The sequence below is a fragment of the Lasioglossum baleicum genome, chromosome 7 (genome assembly GCF_051020765.1).
Source record: "Lasioglossum baleicum chromosome 7, iyLasBale1, whole genome shotgun sequence".
Classification (NCBI taxonomy): Eukaryota; Metazoa; Arthropoda; class Insecta; order Hymenoptera; family Halictidae; genus Lasioglossum; species Lasioglossum baleicum.
Genome location: NC_134935.1, coordinates 8,472,681 through 8,485,113, shown reverse-complemented (window position 1 = coordinate 8,485,113; position 12,433 = coordinate 8,472,681). Strand labels below are relative to the sequence as shown.

The 12,433-nt window shown below is 45.5% G+C and overlaps 3 protein-coding genes across 8 annotated transcripts in view; 1 reads left to right on the top strand and 2 right to left on the bottom strand.

The window, feature by feature from the left end:
* Positions 1-461, bottom strand: part of Ttll5 (Tubulin tyrosine ligase-like 5) — a 72,108-nt gene extending 71,647 nt beyond the window's left edge. The window contains exon 1 of the mRNA XM_076427243.1: positions 265-461. The gene's annotated coding sequence lies outside the window, so the exon portion shown is untranslated. The remainder of the gene's footprint in view (positions 1-264) is intronic.
* A 258-nt stretch (positions 462-719) lies between these two features.
* Positions 720-3,452, bottom strand: Mocs2b (Molybdenum cofactor synthesis 2B). 4 transcript variants are annotated; one of them, XM_076427301.1, is made up of 9 exons: positions 3,217-3,452; positions 2,979-3,062; positions 2,734-2,880; positions 2,156-2,459; positions 1,698-1,938; positions 1,499-1,584; positions 1,187-1,434; positions 989-1,042; positions 721-919 (listed from the first exon to the last, which is right to left on the bottom strand). In XM_076427301.1, exons 3-9 carry the CDS (start codon positions 2,872-2,874, stop codon positions 848-850), a joined length of 1,146 nt encoding a protein of 381 aa, XP_076283416.1. In that variant the 5' UTR covers positions 2,875-2,880; positions 2,979-3,062; positions 3,217-3,452; the 3' UTR covers positions 721-847. The 4 variants fall into 4 exon arrangements, with proteins under 4 accessions (XP_076283417.1, XP_076283416.1, XP_076283415.1 ...); XM_076427300.1 differs by having other exon boundaries at positions 2,979-3,092; positions 3,217-3,451; XM_076427302.1 differs by lacking the exon at positions 3,217-3,452 and having other exon boundaries at positions 720-919; positions 1,698-1,917; positions 2,979-3,118.
* Positions 3,453-4,931: 1,479 nt separating this feature from the next.
* The window catches only part of Pasilla (RNA-binding protein Nova-1-like protein passilla), a 28,469-nt gene continuing 20,967 nt past the window's right edge, over positions 4,932-12,433 (top strand). Inside the window, exons 1-4 of one of the 3 annotated variants that reach the window (XM_076427276.1) lie at positions 4,932-5,305; positions 11,442-11,588; positions 11,676-11,833; positions 12,004-12,355. In XM_076427276.1, the coding sequence (XP_076283391.1) occupies positions 5,284-5,305; positions 11,442-11,588; positions 11,676-11,833; positions 12,004-12,355 (679 nt within the window). In that variant the 5' untranslated portion in view covers positions 4,932-5,283. The other 2 variants (XM_076427275.1, XM_076427277.1) reach the window with 2 other exon arrangements.

The following is a 12,433-nucleotide window of genomic DNA, read 5'->3' as shown; positions in this document are numbered from 1 at the left end:
GTGAAAATGCGGAAAACGGTTCCGCATCGAAAGAATAATTATCAGAAAGTAACATCACTGAGCGTGTGTATTAATTTTTAAGAAATTTTTATGCAAATTCGAGGGAGGAAGAGAAACGATCTAAACTATAAACGGTCCATCCAGCCAGCTGAGAGGAAAAAGGATGATGCTTGTCAACCTGGCAGACGACGTGCTGCCCGCGTGCTCGACGGCACACACACCAAGATACCGATGTATTTAATCATGTTTTTTGACAGTACTCACCAGCATGCGATAGCGCGAGCAGCTTTTGTCGGGCCGGCGGACGAGTGAAACATCACTATCAATGATTCGCTTTAATTTATAGCGGGATAAGGAGAAAACTTGCGACGAACCGCAGCCATACCGTATGGCAGCACGACGAAGACTGCCTCTATCAACCGAAAGACGAACTAACGTAAGTACATGTCCGAACAAAAGTGCTGACCTTGCCTGTGGAGACCGTAGCGTAGCCCCGCCTTTTATTGTCTGTATGTACTATGCTGGCCGGCTTGCGCGATGAAAGCCGCGCGCCGAGACAATTTATTGCCGATATGTACCCTAATACGATTTATTGCACTACCTGTCCACTGTTAACTCCTTCCAAACCGCCTACGGCCTACAATGTATGTAGTACGAATTTTTCTATACGGTGAACATGGCGGGGAATTTAAACAAATAGCCGATTAAAAATGATATACAATATATATTTCTTAATGTACACACCTGTCCGCTATTATGTAATTCGAAATGTCTACAAAATGTTACACAATGTACATATATTTCCGAAGATACGTTAAAAATAATAGTACAATCAGTCGGGAAAAAATTACTTCATCTTCTTTGCATACTTGTCCTCCAACTCGTGCAACTTCGTGTCCAGTTCTGCCATCGAATAGGTCTGAAATTGATTTGTTACACGTTGAAGCTTTGCAAATAAAATTGGAGTTTTAGCCAAGAGTGTACTCACCCTTTTACGGACTGGTTTGAAGGTTCCTTTAAGACTGTTAATGTCATCCGCCTTCTGCAAATGAAGAATATTGAAAAAATAAATATTTTAAAGAAAAATAGAATCTTATATACATATTATTCAAGCTCCTTCAAGAAATATAGCATATTTCAGCAATGTACGAGCTTTTTAAACAGTTTTCCAAATCCGAAGTATTACCCAGAAGTCTTTATATTCTGGGGAAGTGCTTTCCAGGTACAGTATCCGATCCTCGATATTTTTTAGTCTTTCGTACACGTCTTTCGGTACAGGTCGATTTATGCCAAGTATTCTTTCGGTAGTCGATATCCTATCGTTCAACACAGTGGAATAACTATTGCTCGTTTGACTCGTTCCTGAGACTGTAGCCTTACGTAAAATGGATTGGTCAACTGTCTGTGGTCCCCATGCATTCAGTACTCTGTGCACTAAAACAATGTAAGATAAAACGCAACTGTGCATACGCATTTAAATGTTAATATTTCCACCCACCTTTAACATGGCTTTTCGAGTCTTTTCTTCTAATAAGAATTGCGTCTACTCTCGCGCAAGAATCCTCGTGTTCCTCGTCTTGATCTCTGCACAAAACGTTCATGTCTTTGTAATTATTTTTTTAAAAAACACAGCACCCATTTGAATATATTTACATACTCGATACTCTCGATGCTTTCAGCAATAATGATGAACCAACCTGTGGTAGCAAAATTCTTGAACATTCACCATATTTACTTGCTGCCGCTTTCTCTCAATGAAAGACGCTATTCTATGGTTCAGTTCCTCGTTGGTCGCACGAATTTGTACAAGACTCGGATCTATTTCGACGTTAAACGCATTTTCCTCTTCTTCTTCTTCGTCTTCCTCTTCTTGTACATCGATGCTTTCTATCACGGTTTCTTCAGGCTCGTTTAACACTGCAATCGCATCTTCCGATACTTAAAAATGGTGAAAACGCAACACAAATAAGCATGTTAATACACAACGGGTAAATGGTAATACAGTTATGAAGGTTTCATCAACGGTTTATTAAACTTTCTATAAACTTAATATAAAATTTCTCTAGCAAAAATACCTAACTGTGTTAATACATTTATGTCAATGTAACACCAACTCAATCTCAAAATGTAAGTAACAAAGAAAAGTCTTATTTACAGTTGGACCAGGCACATTCTCGATTCTCCTTCCATTGAGTTTCATGCGTGTCGTACACTTCTTTCTTCCATATTGGCACAGAAGCTTTCAGCGTATTGATAGCATATTCTACGGCTCTTAACGATTCCTCTCTGTGGGGAGATGAAATTGCGATTACCACGCTCGCTTTAGATACCGGTACCTCTCCTAGACGATGATATATCACCACATGGTGAACGTTCCACTGGGAACGAATTTTTGTGCAAATACTTTTCATTTCTTTCAGTGCCATTGGTTCGTAGGCCTCGTACTCTAGTTTTAATACCTACAAAAATATAATTTACAATTACATTTAACATTTTTTAATATATTGGGTGTTTAGAAGGATGTGGGAGAAAATTTAAGGGGCATTTTTGCCACGCAAAAAACAGAGCTGACTCAAGTCTATTTTGCTTGATTTTGCAGTCTATGACCGGTCCATAGAGTCCTGCGCAGTATAAATGGAAACTCTAGGGACTAAATAACTTGAAAAGGAAGGTGACATCGTGTTCGGTTCGCTTCCTTAGACTTTCTCCCACTTGTTGCGACTCTTATCGTACGTTTTTATTCTCGAAATTATCTCTGGTAATGCCAATAAAATTAGATATGGCTCCGCAGTTTGGAGACACCGCTAAATTGATTATTTCTCCGATATTCAACTCCTCGTGTTGGAGCTTCACAATGTCGTCTGGGACCCCCATGTTAACCTACGACAATCGCCAAATATAAATATTGTATTTACGAACAATTATACGTACATAGTTTATACATTTTTCATCATGCTTGTACAAAGGATATAACAAACCTCCACTGAGCGGCGGAATGATAGCGATCTCGTCCTTTTCGGCGAGAGTTAAAGCAGCGTCCGCAGGTACAAACTCTTCGTTCACTGCCAGAATCAAAGTGTCACGTATACTTCCTAGGTTAAATTGTTGAATTACTTTATCCACTAAATCGTTGTACGTCAATCTCCGTGGTACGGTGATCCTACATTCTCTTTTACCCGTTATTTCCCTGGCCTTAGCAAAAAATAAGATCTTCACCTGCGTTTCAACGTCATCCATTACAGAGAGTATGGTCGCGGCAACTATGCGAATCGGCGATATACGTAGACATCTTTATCACGAACATTACTAGAATCACGATTACAAAGGGATCCGTTATATAATTATGTTATTAAGCGCAGATAAGTAGGTACTTTATCGAAAACACGAAATATGGTTATGTTCTCCACGGACTCGCATGGTCAAAGCAGCGTCTACTGACGTCTACGTGGTAGACTGGTAGACCAACGAGAACACTTGGCGATTATTTTATCGAGAAATGAAACATAACGCGTAAAAGTAATAACAATTAAATAATCCGTATGCGTAAAGTTCGTTGACGATTAAATTTGTTATTAGTATATTTGATACGCGAGGTAGATACATATATATATATGTGTATGCAATATGTAAATCATTCACGTTTACGCAGCTGGGGTATAAAATAATTAGACAGCTTATAATTGCTGGGGAAAAATACAGAAAATACTTTATTGAAATTATGTTATCTTTCGCAGGCGTGTACATACAGGATAATAAGATTGACGCGAGAAATAGGTTCCCGAAAAGCTGATAGGTGTTATATAGATCGACTTGGAGTACCTTGTGTGATATTAAGGTCAAACGCGAAATGGGGTCAACGTAGCAAGGAATCGTACTGTTCTGCTTGCATAATATTCAATGCACGAAAACTAATATATTTCTTGAATCGCATTGCGCAATTAGTATTCGAGTAAACATGCTCGAGCACGTTTTGCCCACAAAATCGTTATTCTCTAACGGTAAACATGCAGTTGTATACATGCACTGCGTACATGTATACACCGTATCGTCCCATGACACAATAATATCGTTGGTCTGTTAGCTGAAATGAAATTCGAATAGAAATTAGAGGCGAGAAACACACCGCTTGTTGTTGACCCACGATTTTCTCTGATCGTTGCACTAGGCGAGCAGTATGTCGATGTGTCAGTACTGCGACGGCCTTGGAGAAGCATTTAAATGTATGCATCGTGCGTGCAGCACAATATGCGCTCACGCTTAAGTATAGATGGACAGCCTGCTAACCCGGAGTCTAAAAGAGTGCAAGGGATCTAGCTCGTTCACTCGAGTTGGTGTGGGACAAGGACAATACACACGTTAAAGGAACTTATATTCCTTTAGCGGTTAGGTAACACACGCTCCTGAGATAGAAAGAGAGAGAAAGAACCTATGTATCACAATCGGAAATCACACGATAAACCGGTTGGGAACAGAGTTCTCTATACATATATATTTATGTATTTAGAGGCTACCTCATCCTAGCGCACTGGACACGTGTCGCAATAAGGGAACAAAATTCCAAGATCGTTACACAATCGCCACAGGCGGTCTCAAAAGCCGTTCCTCGACTTTGTGCTTTTGAGCGTATCGCGTGAAGCGATAAGGGAACAAAATTCCAAGATCGTTACTCGATTGCCTTAAAAGCCTCGGTGGATTTTGTACTTTTGAGCGCATCGCGTGACGCAAATATCCAAAGTCTCTCGGCGAAATTTGAGCTAACGTTCTCGAAGAAAAAATGTCGAGATCGTTGCTGGACTGCTGGGAGGTTCAAAAGTCGAAAGTTCTCGTGGTGGATTTCGAGTTTGCGCTCTCTCGAACAAAGAGGGGAAGATAGGAAGATCGTTAGGTGGCGATCCCGAAAAGTCGGAGTAAATAGAGAACGAGTGGCCAAAGAGGAGTAACGGTTCCGGGCAGGAATAAAGGAATGCCGAAGTTCGAGACGAGCGTGATCGTAGTCGAAGCACGGTGCACGTCATACGGGAGAGAAGTGCAATCGAGCGAGGTCGCGCGGTGATTATATACCGAGCAACGCCGCTAGCTCCCATCGCTCGAAAAATTCATGACAGCCCGTGTGTAGACGTGTTCCGTGCACCTACACCGATAGATCCGGGGAGACAACCGTGAGAGATTCCGTTGCACAGAAACGAGGAGGAGGCGACGACGGTGGTGAAGCGTCGGTTCGTGCGTTTGCGCCTCCAGTTCGAGCAAACACGAGGGCCTGAACGGGAAGCGATCTCTCGCGGGATGGACAAATTGGTTCGTGCAGGTGAGAGACGAAGACCATCCATGAAAACGGCGGGCAACGCGCACGCACGTGTGTCTCTCCGGGAGCTCGCGCGTCCGTTCTCTCTCTCTCTCTCTCTTTCTCTCCCCTTCGTTTGTGTAGTTATCGGGCGAACACGCCGTTTAATAGCACTCAGGAGCCACCTCGTGGCTCAAAGACAACCTTTCGATAGGGAAGAGCCCGCGCGAATTCGCCAATCGTCGCTCTGTTGTTGGCTTTCGACGAGAGGAGACGACGTTGCACACACACGGGAACCACGTTCGAGTATAACAGCATTGCGACACGCGACTGTTGACTGAACGCTTTTCTCTGTGTGCGTGTGTAACGTAGCTTAGGATTTTCTACGACTATTTGTAATGCGAAATACAACTTTTTTTCTTGTGTCTTTCTATCATTCATTCTCTCTCTGTGTGTGTGTGTGTTTTTGTCTCTCTTACACACTGCGCAATTACGTATCGCCCAGCGCTGCTGCAACTTCGGACTTTACACCGGTCGATAGCGGATCGGTCGCAATGTTTCCGAAGAAAAACCGTACAGCATGTTATATTTTTGGAAAGTATAGATTCTCTCGTGATTTCGTAATCCACGATTCTCACCTCCCCCTCTCTCCAGGGTTACATCTCTGTAACACTCGTGTACGGACGGTTGTAATCGATATTTGAAAACAATAGCCGCCTGGTTCGTCGTCTAGCACTAGCATATTGTTTCTGCCCGTTGCAAAATAAAAACATCCATTGTGCTGTAACGGAGGCATAACTTGATGGTGCGCGCCGATAACGCGGTAATTATTGCCAATCTTCTCCGTTTGAGCCGCCTCGGTTGTATATCCACGGCGATTTGTAACCTTGCCGAGAGAAAAATCGGAAAACACACGATGCCCCTCGGCATTTTTCAAACATCGCGTCGTCATCGATTTAGTTTTGGAGAGAATTGCATTTTGAAAAACGCGCGATTCATTGAAAATTATCTACGCGCGGCTACCTCGGATAAGACTTTTAAAAATACTTCATTCGTTGGTAATTCGACGCTCAAATATTCATAACGGTCGCGGTCAACGCGATTGTCACTTTCAAAGAAAAATTACTATGCTTGCCCCTCCGCCCTCTTCCCCCTCGCCACAACCGTTAGATAGATAACGAATTGTGGTAATCTCGTAATTTACGGTTAACCGATACATACATATTTCGAAGATATTACTAATGCTGCGCTTACGAACGGAACTTCGTCACGACAGCGGACAGTTACTCATCTATGCGAGGAGAGTAGCGAAGCAAGTCAACAACGCGGTACAAGTTGCCATAACGCGTAACCATGCGGGCCGATAAAAACCGATCGACAGAAATCGAGAGCCCGGAGATAAGCGTGTCCCCCAATTGTTCGAAAATTCGTGTGGTCGTCGTGGCCGCCTAGGAAAATCAAAAACGTTCTCTCTAAATATTTCTCCCTCTCTCTCTCGATCCGTTTACACACGAACCATGATGTCATACCGCAGTGCGCACCAAACGGCAACGAGATTAACGTCCTTGGTGGGGAAAATAGTTTTTACAGCATAGACGGTCTTGTAGAAATACCGTCGGGCCTCTTAAGCAAACTCGAAAACGCTTCCGAAAAACTTGCGACCGTGCGTGTCCACCGACGTAAATGCGTTGAATCGTTTATGCGCAGTACGCCACGGTAATTCGCGGGCGCAACCGTGTGCGGACAGTTAAGCGGGCGAAATCAATCGATAGACTATACAATTCATCGATCCAACATTTCCTTCCATTCCGACGTGCAACTGAAAATCCGATCGAGCGTGACACACACGATACATCGTGAATCGTCTAACACCGAAAACGAGAGGAGAGAAAGAGAGGGAGATAAAAAAAAAGACGCACGCATCTATCGGTTGGGCAAGCTTACGACATCGAAGCTGAATACTAATAAATTATGTAATACGGGAAACATTGGATTCTGTGAATCGCTTGGTGGACCGTGAGATCAGTCGATTGGTCTCGATCGATATCGAGAACGGTTTAAACGACGCGTCTGGTCGTCTAGGCGGTCGATCGCGGCAAGGAAACGTTTCGAACATGAAAAGAAAACTGGGGGGCAAAAAAAATCCGGATGGGAATCGATGCGTGCGCTCTCGAGTGCCAAGGTAAGACGCCCCTGGTGCAGGTCGAACGTTACGTCCCTGGTGCACGGAGCCCGCGAGGGCTGGTGGGAAAAGGAGAGGTGGACTCTGCCGATCGGGACCAATAGGGGAGCGAGCGAGACGGAGCGAAACGAAGTGGGACGGAGATAGACGAAGAACGCGAGGGCCGAGGCAGAGCGCGCACACCATCGAGTATCAACCAGCTGGTTGGCAAGGGAGCCGCGAGCAGTCGCCAGTGAGACGCGGCACCCCGCGAGAGACAGCGTCCGTCGTTTGTTCGTCCGTACGTACGTACGTACGTCCGTGGTCGGTCTCCCTTCCTTCCGCCTGAAAACCAGCAATCGTGGTCGTGCGTACGTTCGTTCGTTCGGTCCGTGAGTGGTGCGTCTCCTCCGCCTTGCCTCTTGTTTCTTCGGACGACACTCGCCCCCGGTCGCGGCCATCGTCTCTCTCTCTGTGGTGTCGACCGAGCATATACATATATACATACATACATACGTATCTCTCTCTCACTCTCTCACTACTTCTCCCTCTTTCTATTTCTCTCTCCCCCGTTTAACACTCGTTGGCTGTGTGTGTGTGCGCGAGAACGAACGAGCCAAGATGGCTGCCGACTCAGGAATGGAGACGTGTCCCTCCCCGGAGATTGCAGACTCCAGGAAGCGGCCGCTCGATTGCGACACAGAAAATGGCGCGACGAAGAGGTCACATTACGGATCAGGTATTTCGATCGCCTGTTGTCAAACGCTTTGCTCCGTTCTGTCCACAAGAAACAAACCTCTCCTCTGCGTGTGCTGCTGCCTTCCGTCAATCGTTCTATCCCCACCTTTCCCCTCTCTCCCCCTCTATATTATATATACACCCTATATATATATACATCCGAACCGATAAAATATACATGCACAATCATTTTTGTTCGTCCCCTTCGATCCTTTTACCATTACATACATTCGTCCTACTCTCTCTCTCTCTCTCTGATTCTCTGTTTCTGAATTTCCCGTAACATCGCGCTCTTTGCTCTCTCCCTCTCTCTCTCGCTCTTTCACTCTAGCGCGCGCCTTTGACAATCTTGTCTTGCTGGTGCTGCTGCTGTTGACACAGCGAGCGAACGAGCGATCGCTCGCCAGCCAGCCAGCTAGGCAGGCAGGCAAGGCAGCCGTTCCCTTTCGTTTCCCACTTCTCGAACGGCTGGCGAACGCGAACACGGTGCACCGCACAGCGGTTCGCGCATCCTCTTGTGCCACGTCTCCTTCTCTCTTTTTCCTCCTCTCGCATACATCTCCCCATTTTTTTCTTCCTTCCCTCGATATCTCTGTTCGCGAGAAAGAAGCCCGCATTATCTAGTGACCGCGAACTTTTTCTATAATCTTCGACTAAAGTAACGAGGTGCGTGTTGTCTTTTATTCTCTGTCTACCTATCTCTCTCTCTCCCTCATTTCCACGATTGACGTTCACGCTTCCACGGTTCCCGTCAACGTCATCGTTGTCATCGTCGCGTTCCCTCTCCCCTCCCCTCTGCTCCCCTCCCCACCCGTTCACGATCCCGTGTCATCGTCATCATCAACATTCGTCCTCTTTTCTTCTTCTTCCTCTTCTCTTCCTTCTCGTCGTTTTTCCCCGTGACAAAACCGTTCGCTGTCATCGTGGCCCGAACGTCGCCGTTCTGTCGTGGTTGATTCCTGCGTGGGCGGTCGTGCCTCTGTGGACATCGTTAATGGAGAATCGCTACCGTGGCGGTGGCTGTCGATCACGCTCAGTGACTCTGCAATTTTCCCGTACCCGCCGACCTCGCGGCGAGTACCTGCCCGGGAGGAACGGTTCCGCGGTCCCGTCCCGTATCGTGCGTAACCTGTTCGTTGTCGCACCGTCCTCGTCGTCGTCGTCGTCGTCATCGTCATCGTACAACATCGTCGCGGTGTTGTCGTGTCACGCGACAGTGCAGTGCCGTCATCGACGATCTCCTAGTAGACGCGAAACCATCGTCGTCGTCGACGCGAGACCATTCGCACGAGGAAACGCGGCACAAGTAGCCGCCACCCGTTTCGAGCAACGGTTACTAGGATGTGGCGTATCGGTGAGTTGTCAGGCAGCCGAGCACACCGTTCCGCTGGCGAGGTTGCGGGTCAAGGTCGCCGCGAAGCGAGCCGAGCGAGCGCACAGGGCTTCCATCTGTCAAACAGCTGTTCGCCCTCGACGCAGAGCAGCGAAACTTCGCGACCGCGCGCGCGTCACATTCTCGCGTTATCCTACGCTCACGGCAATTACGCGACAACTCGAACCGTGATCATGGCGCTTCCCCGTTGTCGTCGGCACGCGTGCCCCGTCACCAACCAACACACACACTATTTCTCTCTCTCTTTCTTTCTTCGAATGTACCGTTCGCGCGGACCATGTGGACCCAATGTACTATTCATGTTCTATGGCTGTTCTCTGTTGTCACTAGTCTCTCTCAGCAGAGATCCTTTCGGTTTCACCCTTCGCTGTCCAACAAGTTCCCATTATTTTACTTTAAAACTTGATAAGGAATGATGTAGTCTATTAACATGCTCCGTGCCATGTGTACCACTGCTGGTATAACAAGTTTAAGACTCTTCCTTTCTCAGCCTGCCCGATCTCCGTGCCTTCTAATGTACCGTTCGTGTACCATGTCATCCCGAAGTACTCTTCACTGTGCCTCCACTCAACAGGAATGTCTGCACACATTTTATGACTGTTCTCTGTTGTTACTTGTCTCTCTCTGCAGAGATCCTTTTGATTTCACCCTTCGCAGTCCAACAAGTTCCCTCTCTTTTACTTCAAAACTTGCTATGGAATTACGTAGTCTATTAACATGTTCCGTGACACGTGCACCACTGGTGGTATAACAAGTTTAAGACAGTAAAATATATTTCCACCAAAAGAAGCTGGCATTATAAAAATTGTAGGACAGAACGAATTACATAAGTTTATTTAATTGTCGAGCAAAAACAGCTCGGCACGGAACATGTTAACCTGTTTGGAGCAGATGAGAAATGTTGCAATTTTAATCACATATTATGTGATTGTAATATCATCAATGAATTTAGTGGAACAAAGCAAAAGTTAATGCCAAGTCTGGCTTGACATAGGACTGCGAAGGGTTGACACTTTGGTCACTGGAATTGGTATTCGGTGGCCATAACGAGCTCCCGGAGTGCAAAGAAAATCGTATTGTGACCCTTAGAGAATAATATATAAATCCTGCAGACGTCGTGTTAACTGTCTTTGTGATTAAGGTTCCTCAAGGTGTGAATGCGCTAGAAATTTGTGACTGATCTTGCAAAAATAACTCTTGCGAAAGTGTAGAGGCCTCTATGATAGCGGCAAGCAAGTTGAACTTGTTTGCAACAGTTGCACTCGGCGAGCGAGATAATATATATGTAATATTTGGAAACCAGTGTACTTGCTTCTGCATATTGCATCTCTCTCAAAAGGGGTCGCAAGAGACTGTAATTCTGAGGCCTCGTGGGTCTTTGTGCTCGTCGGTAGAAAACTGTGACAGAGATTGTAACTACCCACTGTACTCTCCGTGCCTCACAAGAAGTCCCAAAGGGGGTCCTTGCTCGCTGCCAATGGTTAGACTGTGACGTCACACACTTTAGCCAATAATTCGGCTAGAACCTAAAGTGCCAGACGAATGACCCAATTGGACAGCTTGCTGTCGCATTCCTTTCGAATTCCTACCAGGAGACTTCTTGTGAGGCACAAAGAGTAGTTGCTAGAGAGATCCAAGGGACATTAGAATATCTTTGTTTTCAATATACCTTAGAAGCCTTCATAATAGAGGTAGCGTTAACTTTGGAAAAGGGCTGCAAGCCAACAAGAAAATCTTAGGAACAAACATTTGCATAAACCCAATATACGTTGTGCTTGTTCCCCATTGACAACTTGAAGGTGTGCTCAGACGTTTCGTATGATATCGAAGCAGGTGATTTAACAATCTCTGTGTGGATTTGCTTACAGGAGGAGATGGGTCGTATCACCTCAAAGTACTGGTCCCCAGTGTGGCCGCAGGAGCTATTATTGGAAAGGGTGGAGACACAATCGCCCAGTTACAGAAAGATACAGAAGCCAGGGTCAAAATGTCCAAGTCTCATGACTTCTATCCAGGTATATTCAAGAGAATCTAAGACTGTGCTTATTGCTTTTTTCTTTTTGTATGGAACATAGATACAATGTAGATACTCTGGTTTTCAGGAACCACGGAAAGGGTATGTCTGATAACAGGCAGTTTGGAAGCTATAATGGCAGTTATGGACTTCATCATGGATAAAATTCGTGAAAAACCAGACCTCACATTGAAAACAACTGTTGACTTTGAATCTGGAAAAACCACAGCGGAGAGAGACAAGCAGGTACTGATAAAGCTTATCTCTGTTTTTGCATATGCACCTGATATAAACCGGATAACAATTGTCTCCTCTGTAACAGTAAAAAATAAGGATCACCTTATATAATATGAATATTAGTGATGTGCGGGTTACTTGATCATCAAACATCTCGTCTGACCGATTTCACGTTTCAGGTAAAAATTCTAGTGCCTAACAGCACCGCGGGCATGATAATAGGTAAAGCCGGGAACTACATCAAGCAAATCAAAGAGGAGTCCGGCTCATACGTTCAGATCAGTCAGAAGGCGAAGGACGTCTCTCTGCAAGAGAGGTGTATAACGGTGATCGGCGAGAAGGAGAACAATCGTAGCGCGTTAATGATGATATTAGCAAAAGTGGCTGGTGATCCACTGAGCGGTACATGCCCCAACGTTAGTTACGCTGACGTAAGTGGTCCCGTAGCTAATTACAATCCCACAGGCAGTCCCTATGCTCAAGCTCCGACAACCACTCCCACGTATACGTCTACAGCCGGCATCAACACAGGTAAGGTCTCAAACGGTTCACGATCGGAAGAAAAATCGCGTCTTTCAGCGGATAGGTTTATTATCACGTGGTCGCTAA

What these genes read in the sequence shown, in the direction of transcription:
- Mocs2b (XM_076427301.1), bottom strand. Translation starts at nt 2,874, where the DNA reads ATGGGGGTCCCAGACGACATTGTGAAGCTCCAACACGAGGAGTTGAAT. An exon ending in CAAGAATTTTGCTACCACAG is followed by an intron (nt 1,585 to 1,697) that starts GTTGGTTCATCA and finishes CGTTTTGTGCAG; the next exon opens with AGATCAAGACGAGGAACACG. An exon ending in CTCGAAAAGCCATGTTAAAG is followed by an intron (nt 1,435 to 1,498) that starts GTGGGTGGAAAT and finishes ACATTGTTTTAG; the next exon opens with TGCACAGAGTACTGAATGCA.